Consider the following 27,977-nt stretch of genomic DNA (forward strand, 5'->3'; position numbering starts at 1 on the left):
ATTTATGGTTTTGTGAGAATCATAACAAATAAAGCTGTTCTTATAAAACAAGGTTTTCAAGCAGGTTAAGGTAATTTGTACAGCTATAGCATTAAAAAGATTTTATTTGATCAAATACATTTAAATAAATAAAATAAAACTAAAATAAATACAATTCTGTTTAAATATATTTTAAAAAGTGATTTATTCCTGTGATAGCAAAGCAGAATTTTTAACATTACTCCAGTCTTCAGTGTCACATGATCCTTTAGTAAGCACTTTAATATACTGATTTGATCAAGAAAGACTACATTTGTATTATCAGAAACTACATTGTTATTATTCTCAATGTTGAAAATGCTTATTTTTTGATGAATCCAAGCTCAAAAGAAAATAATTTGTTTTGTATCAATATTCTAAAAGTTTTTACTGTCACTTTTGATAAATGTAATGTTAACTTATTGAATAAAAACTTACCGCCAATTTTTAAACAGTAGTGTGGATGATTCAATCTAGCATTTATGATTTCTAACAAGTAACTCATTTGAACTTTATAATTAGCTGTTAAGTTTTATTTTAATATAGCAATGTAAGTTAATATTTGTAATTAAGGTTATAAAGGGTTGCTGATTTTTTTTTTTTTTTTAGCTTTGTATAGAGGGAGAATGGAAGGCCCCTTTCTGCCTCGTATAAATTATTATTAGTTTATTATATATTATTTTTCTTTCTTTTTTTTTTTACTTTGAGGTGGTAGCAGGCTTCAGGAGGCTCATAGATGTTGAGCATTTCTGTGACAAAAAAAACAAGACAATAAATAAAACAGAAAAAGGTCTTGACTTTATTGTACACATGGATCCCAAATTATAGCGAATTATAGCCAAAGAAAATTAGCAACTATTCATTCAAAAACCAAAAGACAGGATCAAGTCAACACTGCCATCTTTTCAATGAAAGTTTAGACTTGTGTGCTATTTCCATATAAATCATTTCTACATAAAAGTGATTAAATCTTCATCGGGAGCAGCTCATAATATAATCTGATTAATCATTCAGTACTTCAGTATTAATTCCTGCTGAAAACACCAGTGTATATTGTGTTTTGCATGCTGGTCTGCTGCCCACCAAGCTTCTTAACTAGCCTAACCAGTCTTTTTACAGTGAAATCATGCTAGTTAAGCAGCTCAAACCACTCTAGACTAGCATTAGAAACTCATGCTGGCATTTTCAACAGAATCGCTTTGGCAGAAATTACAAAGACAGATCCTATTTTCACATTTCCCTTTACCATGACATGCATTTATTGAGATTCCACACTGTGCCTTTCCTTGTAACCATGACACTGAGGTAAGCTTGATTTAATCTGCTCTCTAACTACATGTATCATTTAAATAATAATTATAGGTGGCATCTGTCAGCTCTTGTGAGATCTGACATTTTTCCCGAAGCAGTCGGCACATGTTTCGTCTGAGTCATGACATGGAAAATTAGAACAGCGTAATAAAATCAAGAGAATCTATTCGCCCCTGGAGACTGAGGGGTCTTTAGCCAATGAACACATCATGAGTCAGTTCAGAAGTTATTTAACACCTCCATCAAAGACCACAGTGAATTCATATCAAATGTTACTGGTGAGACTGTTCAAAAGCATTGAGTCCAGTTATGACATTACACAATGTTTAAAAAATGCAGCGAATGTGGATTCTGAGCTCTGTAGCAACACTGATGCACTGAAATCGGTGATCCTGTATAAGCAGTCTCATTTCAGTCAAGAACATTCTGTAGGAAATAACAATATTTACATCCAAAGCAAACAGAACTCGTACTGCATTTTAAAATGCCTTTTTCACTGAGCCACACACGGTTCATTAACCTTTGGTGAATATTCTGCATAGCAATCTGTAATATTCCCAATAACTAGGGATGAAAAGGCAAAAATTAAATCAATTTATAAAAATGAATAAAAAAATAAACATCTACAATACATAGTGATGCATTTACTAAGCCGACCGGTTTAGAATAAGGGGAAAAAAATCCAAAGCCATTACCAGTGAATAATGTCTTCAAAGGTTAGTTCACCTACAAATAAAATTCTGTCATTATGTATTTACAGTACTTATCCTCTAAAAGGACCTAAACAAAACACAATAAAAGTGGTCCATATGATTTGTGTGCTTTCTTTCCAGACTTAAGAAGCCATTGGCAAGCTTTGTGTGAGAATCAGACCATACTTTTCATTGAAAAATGACCTAGACTTTGGTCTGTTCTTCATAAAAACGATCTTATATCTTTAAAAGACTGTATGGATCAATCATTTTTTTATTTTATTTTATTTTTTTAGCTTCTTGTCAGGCATGGTCACATATGAGGAAAAGAAGTTGTGTGAAGATTCTTTTCTATGTTCTATAAAAATAAATAACAGCATACAAGCCTAAAAATAAAATGAAGATAGGTAAATAATGACCATTTTTATATTTGCATGAAACATTCATTTTACAATGAATAGTTCATGTGATTAAAAAAAAAAAGTTGTAATATTTCTACTTCAAATTTTTTTTTTTTTTTTTTTTTTTTATTTACTAGCAATTTCTGTGTGAAAATTGTTTCAAATAAATCGTACACCATTTTTTTTTCATTGCATTCACATATTTCCAACTTATATGCATTAACCATTCCTTTAAATTTCTGCTTATTTCTCACACAAAACTATTATTAGTCTTGACTGCACAAGACTGCACAGAAGTTGTATGGACTACTTTTAATTTTCTCTCCCTCTCTCTCTTTTTGACCAACGGCCACACTTTTTTATAGAAAATGACTGTACTGAACTCTTTATTTTAAAGTTAAAATATTTTAAAGTAAGTCTTGGTTAAGATCATGGCAAATTTGTAAATAAAAAGACATCATATCCTATCAAAGCAACAACCAACACTCAAATAAAACTGACAAAAGTCTATTAAAATATGATTAAAAAAAAAAAATTTACTTCACGATGTGGTCTGGGTCTGTTTTTGCAGCTAGATCACTGTAAAATCCCACATGTATAAATCTGAACAACATTTTGCTAAATGAAACTATGTTTTGCAATACTCATCCATGCCAAAAACATGCACCGATCCCAAGGGCAGTCTTGAGTACTGGTGAGGGTTAAAAGTGAACGGTACGGATCTCTTGTGAATGTATTATTCAGAGCACAAGGAATGTAACCTTGCGTGAAACAGATGGCCGGGCATATGCTCTCCTGGAAAACCTGCTAACACGCTGCTGCTGATTTGAGACTGAATGCGCTAGAACTCATAATCGCCTGTAACACGCTGGGACACGGCCTTTCATAAAGATCATTACAATCACAATCTTATCCCACATCACAGTTGATGAACATGAAGATCTTTCTATGGGAATACTTTTTTTATCTTAAAAACAGGGATCTTTTGTTGTTCCCAACTGGAAAGCAAAACATTATTTATACAGGTCTGTTAGTGAGGACATTGCAAGAGTGACAGGTCCATGGAGAGTTCATTTTACAGCTGACTCCCAAACACCTCAGTGCGAAAACGAAAGGAAAGCAGAGAATCGAAGACCAAGCAGGGTGGAAAAGATGTCAGGAGAGGGGAGGCACTGCCCTTCATGCCCCCAAGCAAGCAGTGAAGACAGCAAGAAGAGTTAGTACGAGAGGCCAAAGATGGGAAGCCAAGCGCTTGGAGGCTGAGGATCTGTTTCCTCCAAAATAAGCCACCTGGGCTGCAGAGATAAAGGAAAGAGAAGCAAACTACACTGTAAAAAAATGTTTTTATTTGACATTGTAAATAAAGATTATTGAAGCATCTTTTACCCCCAAAGAAATCTACTTAAAAATTGTATTTAATTGCTTGCCTTTTCTTTGTAATTTGTGATTTTTCTATTATATAATGAATGAAAACTGTTTCAAATACATATTAATTCTTCTTTTTTAAGCAATCATTGGGAGAAATGAAAACAGAATGATATTAAACGATAGTTGATGTAAAATAAGAATATAGAGTTGTAAACTCACTTTGCATTTGGTCTTGAAAGTGACAAATGTTTGCATTTACAATGTCTCAAGTCGCTGGGGTATATTTGTAGCAAGAGCCAAAAATACAGTGTATGGGTCAAAATTTATTGATTTTACTTTTATACCAAAAATCATTAGGATATTAAGTTTGTATGGTTTTACATGAAGATATTTTGTAAATTTCATACTGTAAATATTTAAAAACTTAATTTTTGATTAGTAATATGCATTGCTAAGAACTTCATTTAGACAACTTTAAAGGTGATTTTCTCATTATTTAGATTTTTTTGCACCCTCAGATTCCAGATTTTCAAAGTCCTAACTAACTTAGTTGTCCTTAGTCCTAACTAACCATACATCAGTTTTCAGGTGATGTATTAATCTCAATTTCAAAAAATTTACCCATATGACTGGTTTTGTGGTCCAGGGTCACATATAATTCAGTGTGTTACTTACGGCCTCTTTGTAACTATTATTAGTGAATTCTAAGTGAAAATAATTTCTAAAGAAAATCCTACATTAAAGTTTGTTTGTTTTTTACAGTTTATTCACAAATTTCAAAAATGAATTGGGTGAAATTAAAATAGAAAGATATTAGAAAACAGCTGATGTAAAATAAAAATATACAGTTTGCATAATTTGGTCTTGGAAGTGAGAAATGTTTGAGTTCATATTTAAATTTCTGACTTGCAAACTTTGGTATCTTTGCAAATCTGAGGACAGTTTGAGACATTGCCCCAAAGCTCAAAAGTGAAACTCTACCTATGTGGAATGAGGGCAAACTCAGGGGTTCCTTACTGCATCAAGCCACTCTAATCATCTGGCTTTAGTCTCAGCTCACCTACACATGCTGTCCCTTCGTCATTAGGCTCGTATCCCTGGTTACACCTCTTGTTTGCACGGCACTTGAAGCTCCCGTAGGTGTTGGTGCAGACGGGTCGCTCAGAGGGACAGACAGATGGGAACTGTGTGCACTCGTCTTGGTCTAGTTAATGAAGAGGAGCGGAATAAACATGCAAAGTTTCAGAAGTGAATATCACATTTTTTGTGGGGGTGAATACTTTTAGATACCTTTATACTGTATGTGTGCATGGAACACTCCTACTACCTCAAACTCATGATGACTGACACAGCTTCTGTTCCAAAACCTGCTGAGTTGTCATGCTGTCTACTGCTTATATAGGAAGATTCCTATTAAGGCAACATCCTAACTGAAATGGAACCTCGTGAGTGACTGATTTGAACTGCTTTGCACCACGTTATCAAACAGGGCTTCATATTAGAATCACATAGGAGAATTGACCCACAGTTTTCCATTAGCCTGTCGCCAAAATAATGACCCAATGTCTTTATTTTATTTTAGGACTTTTTTTGCTTTCATTCTTGCATGAGGCTATACTGTAGATGGGACACACTATAATCCAGGCCGGACTCAAATTTATGTCCCTGAGAGCCAGCAACTTATATATGTCCTCAGCATGTGCACAGTCTACAGCTAGTATTTAGTGTATTTAGTATTTTATATATATATTTATATTAGTGCTGTCAAACAATTAATCATGATTAATCGCATCCAAAATAAAAAATGTTTACATAATATATGTATTTGTACTGTTTGTTTGTTTATTTATTATGTATTTATAAATACACACAAATACAGTATATATTTTGAAAATGTTTACATGTATATACATTTATATATTTATATTATTATACTTTTATTATATATAAATATATTTCATATATAAACATAACATGTTTTTTGTAAGTATATACATGCATGTGTTTGTATTTATAGATACATAAATATACACAGTACACACTCATATATTATGTAAACAAAAACATTTATTTTAGATGTGATTTATCGTTTGACAGCACTAATGTATAAATTATTTATATAGTAATATTCATATATAATTTTTATTATTAATTAATTAATTTATTTATTTGTTAAGTACTTGCAATTTATATACAATAAATATAAGAAGTCATATGTATTCGTTGTAAATATTGATTTTTATATTTAATACGTGTGTGTGAACTTGTTTATGCCACACTGTGGGGACCAAATGTCCCCACAAGCATAGTAAAACCTGAAATTTTTGACATTGTGGGGACCAGCCTGTTGTCCCCACGAAGGATTATTAAAATGATTAAAAATAGTAAATGATGTTTATCTGAAAGTGTAACAATGCAAACAGGTTTTCTGTAAGGGGTATGTTTAGGGTTAGGGGATAGAAAATATTGACTGGTCAGTATGAATGTAATAGAAGTCTATGAAAAGTATCCACAATTCACAGAAACAAGTGTGTGTGTGTGTGTGTGTGTGTGTGTGTGTGTGTGTGTGTGTGTGTGTGTGTGTGTGTGTGTGTGTGTGTGTGTGTGTGATTGTTTATGGGTTTTAGGCCTATGGGAGGTTTAAGGTCACGTCGCTCAAAAAACTTACCGGTGCAACGGCCATTTTCATTGACTTCAAATCCTGGTCCACACTGTGAAAAGAAAGAGCATTTGTACAACAATTAAACCCCTCAGATGTAGAACGTGAGTATGACAGGTAGGGTACGTACCTCAATTTCCACCACTTGGGTTGCCTCTTCCTCATTCTCAGGGTAATAGATCTCCATCACTTTGTTCATATCGCTGGGCTGAAGAGGTCTCGCCACAGAACGTCCATCTGGCCAGAACACTTCCACACTGGTGGCCACATCTTTCCCTGTCAGGGCGGCAAAGCAGCAATCCTTTCAGTACTTCACGAGCAGTCCGTCTTTATAACTTCCCCTCAGGCTTAGGAGACATAATGAATGATTTCTTTTCTTAATGTACAGCTCTCCATGGAAAAATACCATTCTGGAGAAAGGGCCCTCCCAAGAAGTTTCTCGGCAAAAGCCAGGTTGGAATAGGCTCTGGTTTGGCACGGACCACGTAGACTCTTAAACAAATGCACAAGAATGTGTTCAGTCTCAGCTGTGGGCAGCGTCGTGAGCAGCGAAGCCTGAACACGTCTCATTTGATGTCGGCAGAGCCGGTTTCTCATGACTGCCGGTGTGTGGGGTTCACAGGCCAGAGAGTTTCTGGCATAGCAGTCACTGAGGCATTAAAGCAATGAGATTCTCATATGCCAGACCGATGAAATCTGTCTGTTGTTCCGTGGCTGAAATAAGGAGCCATATAAATGGCGCGGTGGTTGGAAAGCACTTCATTTAAGAAGGTTTACAGAAGCATCCATTTACTACCTTCAATCTGATTGTCAGAGACACTTTCTCACAGACGGTGGGGACAGTAATTAACACGGCCGTTAGAGGAGACTGTAGTGGTGATCATGAACGGAGAGATCATCCATTGGAAATGAATGTGGTGGAGGAGGAAGGCAGAACTTCAAAGGAGTTAAAATGAGGAGGGACAGGGTGGGCGCTAGACTTTCTTTCCATTATAGCCTTTAGTCAAGCAGTAGAGAAGCTGACTGCCTTCCCAGTTCTTAATTAAAGCGACATTTCTTAGGTAAACAGATCCACAGGGCTCCTGGCAGGACCAAGGCTGCCTCGCGAGACAAAAAGCATGACATTTCACCAGCGGTTACTGAAAGACACAGTTTACTTGGAGAAAACAATTGAGCATCTGTCGGGTTTTTATTTAATAAAGGCAATCTTCAAATTCAGCATGTGGAAAATGATTGTTGATTGCAGGGTTTAGGTAACTCCATGTAATACTGATAATATTGACTAACAAAAAGTTTTAATAATATATTTTTATACATTATATTTAATAGGTTTTTTTTTTATTTAGATTTTACCAAAAAAAAAAATTTCTGAGAAATCAAAATACTCAAAATTTCAAAAAATAAATAAATAATATTTTTTTCTGTTAAGGTGTATAAAGGTATTTTTGGTTTGAAAAAGCAAAAAATGTAAAATGGAAAAAAAAAAAAAAAAAAAAAAAAAATCCATATTTTATTTAGACTTTTTTTTGTCAGAGAAATCAAAACATGTAAATATCTAATAATCTAAATTAATTAAAAAATAACTGATTAATTTAGTCTAAAAAAATTTGGCATGATCAATTTTTTTATTTTATTTATTTATTTTTTATATACCATGCAAGTTTTTGTTAAAGAAATCTAAGAATTCAAATCTCTTCTAAAAAAAAAAATTTTTTAATTTAAACATAAAAAAAATCTAAATCTGAAAGTCTTAATTTTGAAGAATTAAGATTCTGCTCTATTTAACTAATTAGGTCACTAAGCAAATTTGTAACATCCTGTTTAATCTGAAACATAACTGAGAACTTTATTAAGAACTAAAGTCGCAATATGAGATATAAACTCACAAATGTGAAATGTACAGTCAAAACTGTGAGAAATAAAGATGCACTTTTGAGATATAAGATACCATTGTTAGATATTATGTCATAAAGTATTTCGAGACAAAGTCACCATTTCAAGAAATAAAGCTGCAATTGTGAGATAAAAGTGTGTTAAAAATGTGTAAAAATTAAAATTAAATTGGACTACCATAATCTGATACCATAAACTGTGCTATGGATTTACTTTGTAGAGCAGATATTTTACATCAATTTGCAAACACTCTTACTGAAAGAAACATCGATGAGAGGCCTGAACACGTACGCACATATTTACGAGCCCTCAGGGTGATCCAGTGACCACTGATGGCTATCGTTTTGTTTTTCACAGCACATTCAGAACAATCTGAGCTTCCAGCTGGCAGCCTATTCCTGCCACAAATCTGTCTGATAGCTCCCAGATGAAGCCATGTGCCTCCAAGCATCTGTAACATGGCCGAGCCGTGGGGAAAAGGTCCCGGTCTGCTGCCACCGGCTGCTGCACCTGCAGGCTTCTCTCCGGACCTTCAGTCTATGAGGATATTCAAGGAGCCGGCCTCCACGCGGAGGATTATGTTACTGAGACCCCAAGCCCCCCGCTGAACATGACCTAGAGTTACATCATAATTGTTTCTCTGTAATGAGTCAGCAGAGCGAAAGCTTGTTTTCCCGCTGCTCGGCGACCCTGAACATTTCCGAGATGGTGGATGCACTTGAAATAGATATTTTACAGGTCTGGTCAATTTCATAGCTGTTTCTTTCTTAATGTGATTTTCCCGCAAAGATTGTTTTAGGCAGGCTTTTTAGGGAAAGAGAGTGGGAAAGAAATACATACCGAGTCCAAAGTGAGCCACTGGCTCCATCTCGCACAAGTACCCTGATCCTCCATCTATAATGCGCATGTGAGGGCCGTTTCGCTTGGTGTAGACTATCACCTTTGCCCCACGTGCAAAAGCCCCAAACTGTGTGCGTGGAATCACACGAAGCCATTTATTAGATGAGCCCTGTAATGAGAAAGCAACAACTAATAACTCTATGTCAGAACAGCACGTTCAGTTGTTAAACTTTAACCAGAAATGCAAAATACTCTTTTTAGGATGAGCATACATCCTCTTTTTGTTTATGCCCTAGTCTGGAATTGCCTACAACGTCTGGCATTCGGCTTTGTATTCATACTTGATGAAGGTAATGACTGAAAAGTAGTTCGACCAATAGCGTTCAGGCATTGTACATAATCAACAAGTGTGAGAAGGTTGGATCTACAGAGAACGGTCAAAGCAATGCAATTATGTGTACATATAATATAGAAGACTGCAGAGAGCACGTCAATAGGAAAATGAAGCCAAAACCTTGACATTTTAGGAATTTTGAATTCTGGGAAAAGAGTAAGCATGGTCACCCTACTGTTTCTAAGCTATATGATGCATGCCTAAAAACAGCAAATTAGATCTATTAATTAATTTTCTTCTAGACAGCAATGAGATTAAAAGGAGAGCAAATGGAATTTTTTTCCACTGAGAAATAATTCCAAGATAATTCGAGATTTTGAAATTAACTAAATTATATTTCTTCAAATTCTTCCTAGACAATATTATCTATGCTATCCACATTCATGTTATACTGCATTTCTATATTTTGTATTATATTTCTAATAATCTTGCAACATGAAGGTACTATTTTCTTTGAGACCTCCTATTTATTAAGCTGCCATTTGTTAGAAAAACCTCAAAGTTAAGTATATGGTAAAACTATTTGCTCTACAAACTAGTGTGATTATGATAATAAATTAGAATAATACATAATTAGTAGTAAAAGCAGCACAAAGGACTGTTTAAGTACAAGTAAAGCGAATGACGCTGTTACAAATGACCGCGGCCAATTATGTTATACAGTTGTATCAACTGTATAATGGGGGGATAAACATTTGAGGTAGTATTTTGCCTAAAAGTGGCTGACAGTGTTTGTATAATGGGGGGATAAACATTTGAATTAGTATTTTGCCTAAAAGTGGCTGACAGGTCTAAACACGTCCTCACCTGAATGACTCGATACACTGAGATGGGTTGAGCTGCACTTTCCCCGTGCGTCACCAGAAGATCCAGCTGTCCATCTCCATCAAAATCAGTCACAGCTGCTCCTGAAATACAGGTCATTCTACTCAGACACAGCTGTAACAAATGTTATTTCTGGTTCTCAACATTAATACCAAAAAAAAAAAAATTATAATAATAATCTTTAACTTTAGACCAGTTCTACATTAGTGGCTTTCTAATGATGATGATGATAATTCAGATTGAGTGGTGACTGCACTCGATTCTAAATGTCAGTAAGTGACCCACGATACAGTTACACACTGTGTTGCCAACTAAGTTTCAGAGAAATTTGCTAAAGGAAGGCCAATTTGTTGCTAAATCTCAGCAAAAAAAAAAAAAAAAAAAAAAAAAAAAAAAAAAAAATATATATATATATATATATATATATATATATATATATATATATATATATATATATATATACACACACACACATACTTATTTTTTTTTTATTAATTTAGATGTTTGTAAAATAATGCATAATATAATATTAAAATGTAAATAACTGTATTTTTAGTACATTAAATTATTATACACTTACACATTTTTGAATGATTACAATTTATTTATTTATTTTAATAGCTAGTAAACTAGTAATACACATTCTCAGCAATTATGCTTTAAAAAAGTCACTTTCAAGGATTTCTATAGTCTTTGGCTTTAAGCAGTGTATTAGTAGTTAGTTAGTATGCTACACTCTAAGAAACATCTGTTAAAATAGGGCACAATCTATGTTAATATGAAAGAATTTTCCTTATTGTTTTTTTTTTTTTTTTTCTGCATTTGAAATTGTGTTTTCAGGTTACAGGGTGATAATGGATAATGTCCTGGAAAATTACTAGTATCTTTTCCATTTTTCTTACAGTGTACTAACTGAGCAACAATCGCAGGTACGAGCTACTAACAAAGTGTATCATAAATTAACTATTATTCAGTTATTATTATTATTAAATTGAACAATTGCAAATAGCAGCTTACTCAATTCACGTGATGTGTGCACTTGCTAGGCATCTTTAGTTTCCTCTTTTTGTGTGTGCCTTTTTTATTGTCACTTATCAAAAGTTGCTAAAAGATGCCAAATAAATTGCAAAAATTGCTAAATTTGTTGCTAGGTGCTTTTGGAAGAAAAAGTTGTCAGGGTAGTCTGAAAAGTTGCTAAATTTAGCAACAAAATTGCTAAATTGGCAACACTGGACACACAAGCCTGGATTTATAATGCCATCTAGTGGTAGAGAGGAGATAACTAGGATTAAGGTTTGTAGATAAAGTTTGGAGTCAGTAAGTTCTTAAAATGTTTTTAAAAAGAAAAAAACATAAAACAATAAAGTGAATAATATTAGAATGTATTATATTTTCAAAATGTAATTTATTTCTGTGATGGTAAAGCTAAATTTTCAGCATCGTTACTCCAGTCTTCAGTGTCACGTGATCCTTCAGAAATCTTTCTAATATGCTGATTTGCTGCTCAAGAAACATTTCTTATTATTATCAATTTTTAAAACAGTTGTGCTGCTAAATGTTTTGTGAAAACCATGACACCTTTTTCAAGATTTTATGATGAATAGAAAGTTCAAAAATATGTTAAATGTAATTTTCAGTTTAATCCTGAATAAAAAATAAAAATTTCTTTCAGAAAAAAACAATCGTAATGGCCCAAAACATTTTAATAATAGTGTACATTTTTCACTAGCCATGTCAAAAGAAAAAAGAGAGAAAAAAAGTTTAAGCACCGTGGATGATTGACAGGAAAGTATGGTACTATTTTTTACAATATATGTGTTGTGTTGTGATGTTTTTTGAAAATATGTGGTTGAGGTTGTTAATATTAATTGTTAATTCAAAAAAAAAATAACAATAATAATAATAATAATAAATGAAAAGCTTTGGTTCATTTTCAAGTTATTTTAAGGGGAAAATCTTAATTTACCATTTTTAAAACTCATGAAATGGATTTACAAAATAAACAGTCCTAAATTTAAATGTAATGGACCAGCCAAACCCTTCATACCGGTTCCCCGTCCCTCTGGTTCAGCGGCCTCCCCGACGTTCAGCTCCTCAATCTGTGGATCTCCATGTTCTCTCCGAGAAACTCTGCCATGGTAAAGATGAATTACTTACTCACTTTGCCTTTTGGCTTGAGAGAGCTCCACACAAAGGAACAGTCAAAGACAAATGTACCTTGTCAGCTGCATGTTATACAACATGTCTCAAAGGAGATATTCATTTACGGGCTCATGAAACCCCCGCAATATTGATTCAGTTAAAACATTTCTAGGCCTGGAAGTTCATACTTTATATTTTGATGACTAATAATGCTAACTAAAAGGTTTCTTTATATAAAAAACTTAAATCTTTGCTTTCTGAGAACCGAGGTCCAGACTGTTTGAGTATGGGATTAGAAACTAATTTGAAACAATGTTCTGTTTAATGCTACATCCAGTCTTCTCATTAGAAAGCCATCGTGTAACGGGTGAGGTCGGATGTTGGGGGAATTTCCCATCAGGTAGAGTTGTGGTTGGACTGGGTTTGTTTGTGGTCTGGCAGTTGGACTTGCTGGCTTGTCGTGCCGCCTGGGCTTACCACCAAATCCCCAAAATAGAGAGAGAGTTTCCATAATTATTTCCTACCTTACAATGTAAATGTTAAAGAAATTACTCTGTTACATAATGATAATACAGGTCAGTTCGACCAAGTAGGAAATTGTATAAATGTATCCAAATATCCAAGACAGGTTACTGTACATTCATTGTTACATTCATTTTTAATTATAATTATTTGAAACAACAGAATTTGTTTATATCCTACTGATGTTTTGTATGGGACAAAGGTTTTATCAGAAAGTTGTTGTTCTTTTCCATACAATGGAAGTGAATAGTGACCAGTAGTTTTAATTGGTAACTAAAACTATAAGAATTGTTTACGTCATTAAAATTAAAACTGAAATAAAATAAAATAAAATAAAATAAAATAAAATAAAATAAAATAAAATAAAATAAAAATAAAATAAAAATATTAGACTTAAAACAAACAACTTAAAATTATAAATGAACTAACTGTATAAAATAAGCAAAATGAAAATAATTTATAAAACTAAAATTGAAATGAAAATCAATTCAAGCTAAATAGAAATATTACAAAAAATAAAAATAAAAAAACACAAAACAAAATGACTAAAATTAAAATAAAATATACATACATACTAAAGCAATTTAAAGCAAATTTAAGTAAAATGTTATTAAATACTATAAAAAATGGAAAAAAATCAGTGTTAACATCCTGCTAAATATCTCCTTTATGTGTTCTGCACCACTCTGAAGTAGCCTATGCATATCAGTAGAGTACACACCTGAACAGTCTGTTGGCTGATGGTCCTCTGTAGGCAATGTTGTTGAAAAAAACCTCCAGTTCATTGTCATTATCAAAGTCGGCTGCGATGACAGTACGAACAGGAGATGGCATGGAAAACTTCTGTGTGGCGATGTCCTGGTACAGAGAATATCAGCATATCAAAATTTGAAACACCACAGTGTTGAGACTCTTTACACTTGGGAAAATCACCTGAAGAACGTCTTCCTTATAATATAGTTGTTTCTACAGATTAAACTGGGACGGCAAAGTATTTTTCCTTCGCTGACAGGAGAGCATCAGCTTTAAGATTTGGAGAGTCAAATGTATGATATCTATGACATAAAGATCTTAGCTGCAGGTAAATCACAGTCTAAAAACTTCAGGGAGTGGGAGCAGAGAAAAGTAGCTGCTATCGTCGCGCTTCAGTAGTGCAGCAACGAGTCATGGAAGAGTTATTGAGCATGCTGGCACTCTCTCAAGTATTAACCCCAATTTTAATTATAGGGCTCATAAAACCTGCAGGCGAAAGCCCATGAAGTGACCTTCTGCTGTCTGGTTGAAGGAGAGGCCATCTTGATGGCCATCTCTGGACAGGAACCAGCAGAGGAGCTGAGTACAGCTGAACATGAGACAATACTGAGCATCTCAGATAGATGGAAAGATGAGTGTATAGACAGAGAGAACGAACAAATGATAGATAGATAGATAGATAGATAGATAGATAGATAGATAGATAGATAGATAGATAGATAGATAGATAGATAGAACGATAGAACGATAGAACGATAGATAGATAGATAGATAGATAGATAGATAGATAGATAGATAGATGTACCTTAGAACGATAGACAGAACGATAGATAGATGTACCTTAGAACGAGACAGAAAGATAGATAGATAGATAGATAGATAGATAGATAGATAGATGATAGATAGATAGATAGATAGATAGATAGATAGATAGATAGATAGATAGATAGATAGATAGATAGATAGATAGATAGATAGATAGATAGATAGATAGATAGATAGATAGATAGATTTGTTCAGCCAAAGTTTAATTAACACACAGAATAACAGAGCATCTTAATCACAATGTAGTTATACCTGGCAAAGGGCACAATGCCCTACGCTGATGCACAAATCCTTCTGTAAGGTTTCCCATGAGACATTAACCCAACAACTGACCCACATAAAACAGCTTCCTGCTGACATTTATCTCTGTGCTAAAGAAGCCAATCACTGGCGCTAACACTAGGATCAAACTGAAGCTGAGGAAGACCTACACACACAGCACAGATCCTTCCATACCAAACACAATTACCTGACACACTCGAGGGATACAGATCCAAAGGTTCATGACTAACTATTGCTGGAAAATAAATAGATAATATTTTGGGTTCATTACTTCTTTAATTATTATTATTTATTTAAGGACAGGCTTGCTTACATAGCCTAATTAAACCATTAGTTCAAGATTAGCAGACTTACAAATTCTGACTGGGCCCACATCACAAATGTTTCTCTTAGACAACAATGTGCTTAAAGAGAGCTGACAGAGGTTCTTTAAGACTTACGCATTTCAACAACATTGAAAACAGTTCTGCTTCTTATTTTTGTGAAAAACCATGACATACTTTTTTAGGATACTTCCATAAATTGAAATTTCAACAGAACACATCAATCATTTGTAACACTATAAAAGTCTTCATCGCCACTTTTGATCAAATTAACGCATCCTTTATGAAATAATGTATACATTTCTTTAAAAAGAAAATCAGTACTGACTCCAAACTTTTGAAAAGTAGGTTATGCGAAAGAAATAAATAAATAAACATTTCTCACAACATTCAGACTTGAATCAGTCAAGCTTTCCACAGATTTATAAAACTTCCTGTTTAAGTCTCAGGAAAATAAAGAGGTTCTTCGATCTTACTGTGACTAATTACAATCACTGTGCTTTACCAGATGAAACGAGAGCTGGGTCGCTGCTCAAACAATAGAACAATGATTAGAGAATAATTGAATACTCTAATCAGACAGCAGATGGTATTATTTTATCCTCTGTCCTCTCTCAGAAGGATTTAATTATACAGATCAAAATGTAGGGATCATGTTTTGTTCTGCATAACAAAGATGAAACCTACCATTCAGTATATTCACATCTAATTAAAAAAACAACAACTAGATTTGCATTTCCTAGGGGAAACACCAGTGTTTTGAAGGCAGCTAAGTAACTGTGTTAAAGTTTCAGGCCTGGCAAGCACTTCAGTAAACCCTTTTTGCTTCCATTACAGATAAAAGAATATGAAAATAGTGATTTTAAAACCTGCACCTTAAACCTTTGCTTGCGATTATTGCTGAGTTGTAGGAACAGACGATGCGGCCCATTCCAGTTTCCATAGATAATGTCAGTCTTCCCATCCCGATTAAAATCTGCCAACGTCACTCCACGGCCATGCTGCATGGGGTCATCAACCCCTGTGACAACAAATAAAAATATTTTATTGCATGTTTGCTGTGAAATGCTAACAAACCCACCTTTCAAAAATGCACCAGCTCTTGCTTACCCGCTTGTGCTGCCACATCTGTAAATGTACCGTCTCCGTTGTTGCGAAACAGGAAGTTAGGGCTGTACTCATTGTCACAGAAAATATCAGGTAGGGTCTGACTGAGGATGGGACCGACCACAACCCCCCGTCCCCCTGTAACACACAGCAGAGATGGCCATCATCACCAAATGCACAGCAGAAATCATTAGTGGTTTTCCAGCTCATTTCCCCAGCAGCGGCTCTCTGCTGCTTTTGCTGACACAGACTCTGACTGCCCATAATCACATTACAGGGAGTGTGAACGTGCATTTAACCAGATGCTTTACATTAAATCTTATTACGGGGATATCTATTTTATAGATCTGTGATCTATTTTTATTACAGCAGCAAGCAATTCTTTATTTTGTATAGTGCTTTTCATGATGAACAATTTTTCGTAGCAGCTTTAAAGTAAATTGTGTTTTTATTTCTTAAAGCCCAGCAGGACCAGGCTTTTATTAATGCTAAATATGAGCATGCAAGACATTTGGACAGAAATTTTGGAGAGGGATCAACTAATAAAATAAAATAAAAAAATAAATAAAATAAACAAAATGTATTAACAAAATGTAAAATAAAATAAAATAAAATAAAATAAAATAAAATAATAAAATAAAATAAAATAAAATTCTGAAACCAATATAATTTAACCATTCCATGTTTTGTGTCATTTGAACGTGATAATATGTGAATAATGTAAGCAATATGAAAGAAATGTGAAACATGTGAATAATGTAAACAATGTCAGAGAAATATGAAATATGTGATTAAAATAATATATAATAAATAAAACATATTTTATAATATGCATTTATAATATAAATTAAATAAAACATACATAAAACATGGTTTCCATAGTGGAAACCATTCCGTGTTTTGTGCAATTTGTACATGCAATAATAGGTGAATAATGTAAATAAAATGTGAAATATGAAATATGTGAAGTGAATAAATCAAATAAAACTGCATTTATAATATAAGTCAAATAAAACATGTTGCTGAAATCATCCCATGATTGTGTCATTTAAATGTGATATGTGAAAAATGTGAATAAAATATGTGAAATGTAAAAAATAAATAAATAAATAAATAAATAATAAAATATGCATTGGTTAAAAAAAAAGAATGAAATTTGTTTTGTGTCATTTAAACAATAAGACAGTTAATAAAATACAAACAAAATAAAATATAAAATAAAATAGATGTAAAATGAAATTAAACGTTGTTGAAACCATTCAATGTTTTGTCATTTAAATGCATGATAATATACTAATAATATGAATTAAATATTAAATATGTGAATAATAAAATTTAAAATTTAAATTAAATTAAATTAAATTTAATTTAATTTAATTTAATTTAATTTAATTTAATTTAATTTAATTTAATTTAATTTAATTTAATTTAATTTAATTTAATTTAATTTAATTTAATTTAATTTAATTTACATATTGTGGTTGAAGCCGTTCCATGTTTTGTGTCATTCAAATGTGAAATCTGCCAATACTTTGACAGATTCCTCCATAGTGAGGCTAGAATATCACAAAAGCTTAATTTTGTTGCCTTCCCTTCTGAGACTGTCCTGCTCGAACCCTTCTCGAGAGTGCTCTCCGAAACCGCTCTGAACAGTGGTCCAAAGCCCTGCTCTCCCCATAGTGATTAATGGAATGGCTGCTTCATTGAGTAAGTCAGAGCTGAAATACGGCTCACTTGTCCTTGTGCCTTCACATGACTTTCAGTGCAGTAAACAGCTGAGTGGGCCAAAACCTCCATCTCTTTATTCAGCACTGCCTTCCAGGGCCCTGCTCTCTCTATTACTGGCTGCTTTAGCTGATAAACACTGTCTATAACTCAGTGATTCAAAGCTGATATGAGCACCGAGCTCTACTGTAAATCACAAGTCACAAGGCAAAAAACCTGGATCCTACAGCTCATGGCCGTTAAAGAGTCTTGAGTAATATATTCACTGACATCATCGCACACTTACACACTCCCGCTCACGCATTCATAAATAAGCGGACACGCACCTGTGAACTTGTTGACTCCGGCCTGTTCAGCCACGTTTGACAGTGCAATGATTCCCTTGGAAGGGTCACTTGAGCTTTCATCCATTTCAATCAGAGCATGTGGACCTACAGTTCCGCTGGCATAATTGGCAATGTAGATGGAATAACGACCTGTTCCCTAAAAAAAGAAATATATATATAAAAACATGTTGAGTGTATAGTGATAACTAAAAATGTTTCATCTCATAAACACAAAAGAAAAAAACGTTTTTTTAAAAATTCTCACAATTCTAAATAAAGCAAACACACAATATACGTATTTTTCTATGCTTCTATACTTCACACTTTTGACATTTATTTTGTAATTTTTCGGATTAAATTATTATAATGTTTTATGTTTTTTGTTAATGGTTAAGACTGAGTTGATGAATTTTTATGACTGAAATAATCAAATTATTTAATTTTATTTTAAATTAAATAAAATATTTATAAAATAAATGAATTGTCTTTCCAAGGCTAATTTCATTTATACTACACAAAGTATTAAATAATATTTTCATATTTTTTGCATAAATTTACAGCTTGATTAACAAAATTACAGCTTGATTGACATTGATATATAATGATTTTGTTCATAGGTGGCAATTTGTTTTATTGTGATTTACAAACATTACACACCACATATTTCGTCTCAAAAATGCTTTTCTTCACTGACTCTGCTGTCTCCTTGGTAAACAAGTACACTAACATTATTAGGGGCCATAAAGAATAAAACTCAATTGGTGCAAAATCGTTAGTTGCAGTGGCATGTAATTTGTAGAAAATCTAATATACTGTAACTCATTTTCTCACAATAAAGATTTGTAAAACATAGCAAAAAAAAAACAAAAAAAACATGTATGTCATGTGATCTTCATATAACATAAGAGAAATAAGTTGGCACACACTCCACATGTTGTATACACATGCACACATACTCTCACACACCACACACATATTTCAATTGCCTCCCCTTGGATATTAATTTCACACCCCATTATCAGAAAGATTCCCTGTGGACATGAAGTCAGTGAAGTAGCCAAGCAAATGAACTTACGCACACGGTTTCAATAAAGACACCCACGATCCAACAACATGGAAATGGTGAAATAAAGAAATATATACATAAGTATATAAATATCAGCAGCTCATGACCAGAATCCTAATGAGGCACAACAATGAAAATGTCAAACGCTCTCTGGTTTCTACATAACTGCCACTTCAGGTCAGAAAATACAGATTAAAGCATAATGGAGTTAAAACAGATGCTGCCCCAGAATGTATTTGCAGCTTAGGTTTTAATGTCATGATTTCCATGTTTTTCATGCTCTGTTTATCAATAAAGAATTAGATTTACAGAAATTTTGCCAGTAACAAGGGCCAGCAAAGTATGTGAAACTAATACTTTCAAAGCATATTTTAACTCTAGTTTTCTGCAAAAATGTTTTGGGTTGAAAATTGTGTGTTTAAAGTTTGGTGTAAAAAAAATGTATAGATCTACCAACCAATGAACATTAAAAAAAAAAAAATATATATATATATATATATATATATATAATATATATATATATATATATATATATATATATACTGCATGTAAATCTTGGGCACCACTGTTTTAGCACTTTTAAACCAATTCTATACAGAGAAAACAATTTTGTTGCAGACTAAACTGTAAAATTTTATCTTTTATGTATTATTGGGAGGGAAAGCTGCAATAAGCACACGATGCAGGTAATCACTAACCCATGAAGATGGGTGAATGTGAGGATCAATCCATCTCTTACAGAAACAGGGCCATGTGTCTTCCTGTCCACTTTGAAGTGACAAATGACAATGCTTTGGTTCAAGGAGAGAAAAACTACACGTTGCATTTGAATATTAATGTCTCTGAAGCTGAAGGGAATTTACAATATACAGGGGTCATTTTACAACATGTGGCAGCAGCTGTCACTCATTTTTAGACTTAGAAATGAACACAGTTCCCAGAGAAAACCGTATATGTCTTAAGACAGTTTAACTGTATTATTTAATACAAATATTGTATTTAATCATTTATATAAAACAATTATTACTCATTGGGAAAACCCCATTATATGAGGTTCCCATTAAAAGCATATAGCAAATAGTTCACTAGTATTGTTGAGTTTGTTTCTTTATAGGAAGAGATTTTGAGAAATTTAACATCACTTCCTCACCAATGGATCATCTGCCGTAAATGGGTGCCATCAGAATGAGAGTCCAAACAGCTGATGAAAAAAACTAAATAACAGAAAAATAATCCACACTTTTCCAGTCCATCAGTTAACACCTTGTGAAGCAAAAATCTGTGCATTTGTAAGATACAAATCCATAAGGCATAACAGTGTTGAACCATTGCTTCTGGCTAAAATGCAGGTCTATAATCCATAATAATGTTTTCTCCAGTGAAAAAGTCCTTCCCCTGTTGTCTTCTCACATCAAAATCCACCAAAATATTTGTAAACGGGGCTTGATCTGTGCGTAATTCTCTTCTGATTCAGACTTGATGACTTTTTCACTGGAGAAATTTTGCATAGAGTTGTATTTTAGCAGGGGGCAACGGTTTGAAATTATAAATGTCTTGAGGATTTGTAGTGAGCAAGTGATTTCATGGTAAATTTCTTCAAATCTTTTCCAGTTAGGAAATATTCTCATCTACATCTTGCCCTGCGTGAGGATGAGTACATTTTTAGCAAATATTAATTTTTGGGTGAACTATTCGATTAAAGAGCATGGCATCCATTGGTAAATTATTTGTTACTTTTTTTTATTTTTTTATCACAATTATTTAGTGTTGCCTTGAATTAATTTACAATGAAGAGACAGTAATATAAATATAATACAATGAATGTAATTACATTAGTGTTTTTAAATGTTTAATTTTTATTATTTGAATTTATGTTGAAAGTTTTTGTTTGCATAATATATGTGTGTTCTGTGTGTATTTATTATGTATATAAATACACACATACAGTATATATTTTGAAAATATTTACATGTATTTACATGTCTATATTTACATTCATATAATTTATATTATAAAGAAATAAAATAACATATTTAAAATAACAATAGAAATAAAATAACAATATATGCATGCATGTGTGTGTATTTATATATACATAAAAAATATACACAACACACAACTTTTATTTTGGATGCGATTAATCACGATTAATCATTTGAAAGTATCAAATGGCAGGGCGATTTTTTTTTGGTTTCCAACTGAACTCTAAGAAGACCAAACACATTTTGTTTTGTTTCTCTCCAAACCTATTATAAGCATGGTCCTAAATCATTTAAATCATAAAATCATTGATGAAGGTTTTAAGCAGCACCGTCTCACTATCGTCAGCCCAGTCAAATGACTGCGGGTGGAAAAAAATCCATTTCAATTCCTTGCAGCTCTTCCCCAGGATTACTGAGCATCCTTCACCGCTGACTGCTCCACACAACCGCATGCAGTCCAGAAGTAATTGCAGAAATATGCTGTTCAGCTTATTGTGTTTTGGACTAAATACAAATCATTGACATGTTTGGCCATTCATCATGCCATTTGGGATTATAGGTACCAGTGAAGCATGGTCAGACGGTGGGAGCTCTGATACATGCAGTGAGACAAATGAAGGCGGCACTTCCCACCTATTACAAAAAGTCTCCTTACAAAAAGAAACAAATGAGGCCTTGTGTTTTCTAATTATCACAGCACATGATTCAATGTCAGAGACAAATACTGCAGAACACTTGAAATGAACAATCATCTTGGTTGGCTGAGAGGGGCAGGACTCAACGCTAATGGTGGACAGCAAATGATGGCCGCAGAGGATTTCGAGTCTGTCACTGTGAAACGATCAGACAGTAACGAGATGTGAACAGTCACTCAACACCCTCAAGAACTCACTTTCCCTCAGATTCCACATGCTGATGTTCTGCAATTCTGTTGATGATCAATACATACCTCAGGCTGCAACTTACTATTTACATTTACCTCTAACAGTCTTCCCAAATGTTTTGAGCAAGAAATTTCCATTATTTTCAGTCATTCATGATTACTGGATGAGCATTTCTAAACATCATTTTATACAGACTGCACTCAAGAAGAGCAATTTCTAGACTGTGCAATATTTTAGAGCTGAGAATAACCCGAAACATACTGCATGTTCTAAGAATGTTACGCTAACGTTACCATTAAGTTACCATTAAGTCACTATTTTTGAATGTTCACTAAACTTTCAAAACATTTTTTTTCAGTGTTTTAAAAACTTTTTTTCTTTGTTATATGAATGTTAAGGGAATCATTTAATCATTTTGCAAACATTATGGTAACGTTACTTTTGAATGTGCTCTGAATCTTCTGAAACAAGTAGTAATATTGAAAAAATAACTAAACTAAAATGTTCTTAAAAGAAAACATTCCATTAATGATGTATAAACGTTTTTGTGCTAATGTTTTAAGAAGATTATTAGATAACTTTGAACAAAGGTTCTCTTAACATTAGTGGAAAAAATGTTTGTTCATAACTTTGAGCCAAAGTTCTAAGAATGTTTCATGTTAGCAGAGAACGTTCACAACAGCTGTGGTTCCCCATCTAAAAATGGACCACAGGGACAATTAAGCAAATGTAAATGAAAACAAAACTGCAGAGGTAGACAAATAATTGAGCTTATCAGCTTTTACAATGGAGAAGAAAACACTTCCCATATCATCTGATCCATACTTGGAAAGGATTGACCTTGAAATAGATGAGAATCTTAAAAAATCTGAGTGAGGGAAACTGCAAATGCAAATTATTCATTTTTCCACCTGGTTGGTTTTAGTGAGGAAAATGTTTCTGCCACTGAGCTTTCCCAAAAGCTTTCATTTAAAGCAAACTTAGCAGAGGTGTTACCTTTCTGTCCACACAAGCGACTGACCGGCCAGCCACGCGATTGGCAACGTCTCTGTGTTCATTTATGTCATCGTTCAGGAGATCCTCAAACCGCCCATTACGAAACTTAAAGAGCTTGTCAGTGTACGTTGCTCTCCCTGCATGAAACGACATGAACAATTTAGATGAAACTAACATCCATTTACTGTAGCATTTCCTTCAGAGCCTTGTTTATGAAACTGTTTCATACCTGAGAAGGCGTTATTAGTGTTAAGGACGTAAATTTCCTCTCTGCCATCACCATCTATGTCACATGCTGTCACTCCGATGGCATTGCCCTGTCGATCTCTGAGTGCATAATATGGAGAACTGCGGTTGTCAACCGCAATGTTAACAAGCCTCTTCTTAAACTTGTCATACTTCAACACCAGATTTGGGCCATTGTAGCTAAGAAGAAAAAAAGGTAGAGCTATATATTAAGTTACATATTTCAAACAAATCCAGAAAAAGGGCCACAGCTTAAAATCCTTAATTGATATACCTTGTTCTGCAGTAAAAGCTTTCATATAAAAAAATTTAAATATTCAATACTACAAATCTATTTTATTATATAAATAGACCTATTTAATACAACAACGTAATATTTACAATAGTATAATCTACTTTAACATCCTAAATTAATATCCCAAAATATTTCATCTGCTTTTTTAAGTATGGTTGTTGTTAGATGTATGCTTAAAAATTGCTTAAAACAAGAAAAACCAAAGCCAGTGGGGTAGGAGAAATACATTTAATTCAAGATATATCCCCTGAGAACTCAACTCAAATAAAAACATGCCTTGAAGGATTAATGTATAACCATATTCCATTTATTTGTCTCCAGTTTCCAACAAGGCACATCTTTGTTGGTGTATTTCACTGACCTGCAATCCCACAATTCCACCTCGGCTGTCATTTAATGGAAGGAAAAACAGATTCTAGTTTCCCTAGAGATACGATTCTGTCAGTTGCACTTAATTTCATTCTTGAGCACAACTCAAACAAAACATTGAACTCTCCAATTACATCTATTTTCATCAACACAAATTCACAAAGATCCAAATCATTTCACAAATGGTTTACAAATAATCCCAATTAATTGCTTTGACATTTCTGTTTCTCTTAGAAAATATCACTTTCAGGCCACAAACTGAGGTAATGTTCTTGGCCAGTGTATCTGCTCTGTGTCAATATCGCAAAAATGTAAGCTCAATCAAACAGCACAAAAGCACCATATAACTTCTAGTCACTGATAAAAGTATTTTCTCTAGAGAAACATAATGTCATAAATGTTTCACTTCATTATTCTGCTAAAAACAGTGAATGTGATCTGAAGACTAGTACACTCACCCTGTCACAAACATCTCCAGATCTCCGTCTCCATCCACATCAGTGACAGCCACACCGTAGTTGAGCTGCGTAGGGTTATTCTCATAGTCCGGCGGGAAAACACTCTGAGTTACTGAGGCAAACATGGGTTCAGTACGCTGACCCCAGGACAATCCCACAGTGAGCAGTAATATCCACGCTGACATTGTCACCTGTGAAATTCATCAAGTTTTTTAAGAAAAAAAACAATCTTTGGATTGGAAACTACGACAAGATCATAGTCATGCTCACCTCCTGATATGTGAAAAATGCTTTCAAGGAGATTATGACTCACTGAAGTGAGAGGAACTGTAAAACATCCTGAACTGAGCCACACAATCGAGATATTCCACTTTCATTGAGTTTTAGGAGACTGAATTGCTTTCTACAGTGTTAAGAGGCAATTACCTTCCCAGCATTACACTCACAGCACAGAGACATAAATACAGAGACTGCAGACATGTGACAGGTCAGAATTGACCAAATTAAGATCTGAGAGTAGAAGCCATTTCACTGCACATGAGACAGACATTTAAGATGGCAAAATCCATGTGCCATGATCTTTCTATCAATATATCTGTCTGTCCTTCAATACTGTATATCCTTTTAAGTATCTGACTGTCTGTCTGTCTGTCTCTCTATCTATCTATCATTAAATCAGATTTGTTAAGAGAATGTAGAACTCACTTGCACATTTTATATATACATTCAGCCAGCAATCAATCTATCTGTCTGTCTATCTACATGTGAACATAAGTAAATGCAGGCATGGCCATAGACAACAAGGCCTTTGTCCTTATTGTAACCCAAAAGGAAAAATTCTGCCTTAATTTACAAACCCACATATCTTTTTAGTGAAACACAAAAGTAGTAATTTACGTTCTCAGAATGTTCTGGAAGGGTTTTCTCAAACTTAAGAGCAAACAATCTTCCAGTTGTTATTAGAATGTTCTCAAAAAGTTAGAACAAAAACATTCTACATCATTTATGGAATGTTTTTCTGTAATATTTTAGATGGATATTCGTCTAAGAGGTTTAGACATTCCTATAATGTTTGTTTGCACAATTTCATTTTTTAGAGAACATTCAGAAATAAGTTTCCATAACTTAAAGGGAATATCCATACAATGAAAGTGTAGATTTTCAAGTTGATAAGCAGCTTAAATTTAAGTCAGTTCCTTACACAAAAATATCCTATGTCAGAGGAATATTTGTATGGGCTACTCTTATAGGGCTTTTAGTCATTTTGGGAGCTTGATAGTCTGGGTCCCCATTCATTTTCAATGTATGGAAGAGAACAGCTGGAACATTCTGCTAAAGATCTTCTTTGGTGTTCCACGTAAGAAAGTTACATTTTCTTTCTCAGTTTAGAATGTAGGGAAAGCCAAAATCTGGATTCCAACAAAGCCATATGTGCAGCATGTTGCAAAGTAAGAGAGATGACATCCTGGTGAGAAACACAAAGTGGAGAGAGATGAGTGTATGCGTCTTCAGCAACAATTTCAGGAATATGCATGCCTCTGCTCCACTAATCAACCCATTGAACTCTAACATCAAAGCCATGTAATTAATTTAGATTAAGGTTGTCTTAATATATGCTCCGCTGTTTGAGATGAAAGTGTAATCAAGCACTCAAAGAAGCATTGTATTAGTCATATTACTGGACCAAAGGTTTGAGCACATTGATCATTTGAGTGTTGTTGACAGAATGTACATAGCCAGACTGATTAAAGGCCTACGCAGAGGTTGTCAGTTTGTTCTATTCTATATAACTAGCATTACCCCTTTCATATTAATAACTCAGTGCAAAACAGCCAGGCAAAAACAGTAAAAGTAGAGTAAACATGTCATTTTATTGTAATTCATTTAGTGTTTATAGCTTTAATATTCCAAACGGCTGGATAAGGGCAGTGGAACACCAGTGCTTGGAGAGTTCCGTATGTACTGTCATCTGTCATCGTAATATGATGATGTAAAAGCTTTTTGGATGAGGTGAGAGCTGGACATGTTTCAAACTTAAGTCTTCACAGCTACAGGGTCATAAATCCAGACACAGACAGGCAGAGGAACCACAAGAAGAGGTGAATCTGTCCTTGCAGCAGCTCTGCATCTCGAGGAGGCAGTTTGACTAGAAATGATGCGATCAGCTTCATCTCACTGCAGCTATCATCACACAACACACTTACTGCAGTTACAACAGAGATGTTAGATGATATGCATTATTATCTCATATGAACATTTCTTCCTGAATGTTTCATACAACTATTAAATCAAAGTTTGTAATTTCATATATATAAACAATGTCATATATATTTACAATGTTTAATACTAAACCGTAAACTCTCTTTGCCTGTGACCTTCACCTTGTAAGTAATATTTACTCTCATCTTGAGTGTGTACTCATGCATTTCTGGTCTCTGATCGGACTGCGACAAACACCAGCACAGTCAGTCCCTCAAGCATCTCTCATCTTACAACAAGACACTGCTTTAAAGTAAACTTAGAGAAAATATACAGCTTCTCATCTTTAAAAGTAAGAAAAAATCTGAGTCTAAATGAAGGTGATGGAGGTTTCCTGGATTGAATAAAGTTTTAAAATATGGTTAACAAAAAAAAATACTAATTGTTGTTATTATTATTATTAATAATAATAATAGTGATGATAGTAATGATGATGATGATGATATTATTATTTGTATTATTATAATCATCATCATCATCATGAAAGCATGCATGCAATTCATGATTTAAACTATACTGGAAACAAATGAAAAACATTCTTGTGATGTTTCGTATTTGTTTAAAAGTCTTAAAATCCGATGAGCAGAACAAGTGAAGCAAATAAAGAAAAATATGAAAGAGCAAATGGACCTAAAGCCGAGCATTTTCTTATGATCTCCCGACTATTTATCAATACAGTTGTCTCGTCTCATCTGATCTACTGAGAACATTTAATTAGATGCGCAGTGAAAGATCAGATCAAAGGAGCCGCTTTAACTTCAAAGACGCTGCGGCAAACATAAAAGCACCGGTACTTACATGAATGAAAGTCCAGCGCTTCTCATAAATGTCTTCCCTCCTCATAGATTAAGAGAATCCCTGTGGACCTTGAGTATGTCTCTTAGTGATTTTACACAACTTCCCAAGAATTTGCTTTATGAAATCAGCTGTGTAAGAATCCATCCAATAACAAGCCCCTGCGGTGAATATTTAAAAGAGGCAACCAATGCTTGCGTTGGAGGGCGGATCTATGCGTG

The 27,977-nt window shown here is 33.8% G+C and overlaps 1 protein-coding gene across 1 annotated transcript; it reads right to left on the minus strand.

Moving 5' to 3' along the window:
• Positions 1 to 794: 794 nt before the first annotated feature.
• Positions 795 to 27,932, minus strand: crtac1b (cartilage acidic protein 1b). The gene is made up of 15 exons (XM_042737406.1): positions 27,760 to 27,932; positions 24,703 to 24,893; positions 23,564 to 23,760; positions 23,335 to 23,471; positions 18,407 to 18,563; positions 16,359 to 16,493; positions 16,124 to 16,269; positions 13,787 to 13,923; positions 12,449 to 12,531; positions 10,384 to 10,484; positions 9,183 to 9,351; positions 6,580 to 6,725; positions 6,459 to 6,501; positions 4,851 to 4,994; positions 795 to 3,717 (listed from the first exon to the last, which is right to left on the minus strand). The coding sequence occupies exons 1-15, from the start codon at positions 27,802 to 27,804 to the stop codon at positions 3,602 to 3,604; spliced, it is 1,947 nt and encodes a 648-aa protein (XP_042593340.1). The 5' UTR covers positions 27,805 to 27,932; the 3' UTR covers positions 795 to 3,601.
• Between the last annotated feature and the right edge of the window lie 45 nt (positions 27,933 to 27,977).

This window comes from Cyprinus carpio, chromosome B13, assembly GCF_018340385.1.
Source record: "Cyprinus carpio isolate SPL01 chromosome B13, ASM1834038v1, whole genome shotgun sequence".
NCBI classification, from domain to species: domain Eukaryota; kingdom Metazoa; phylum Chordata; class Actinopteri; order Cypriniformes; family Cyprinidae; genus Cyprinus; species Cyprinus carpio.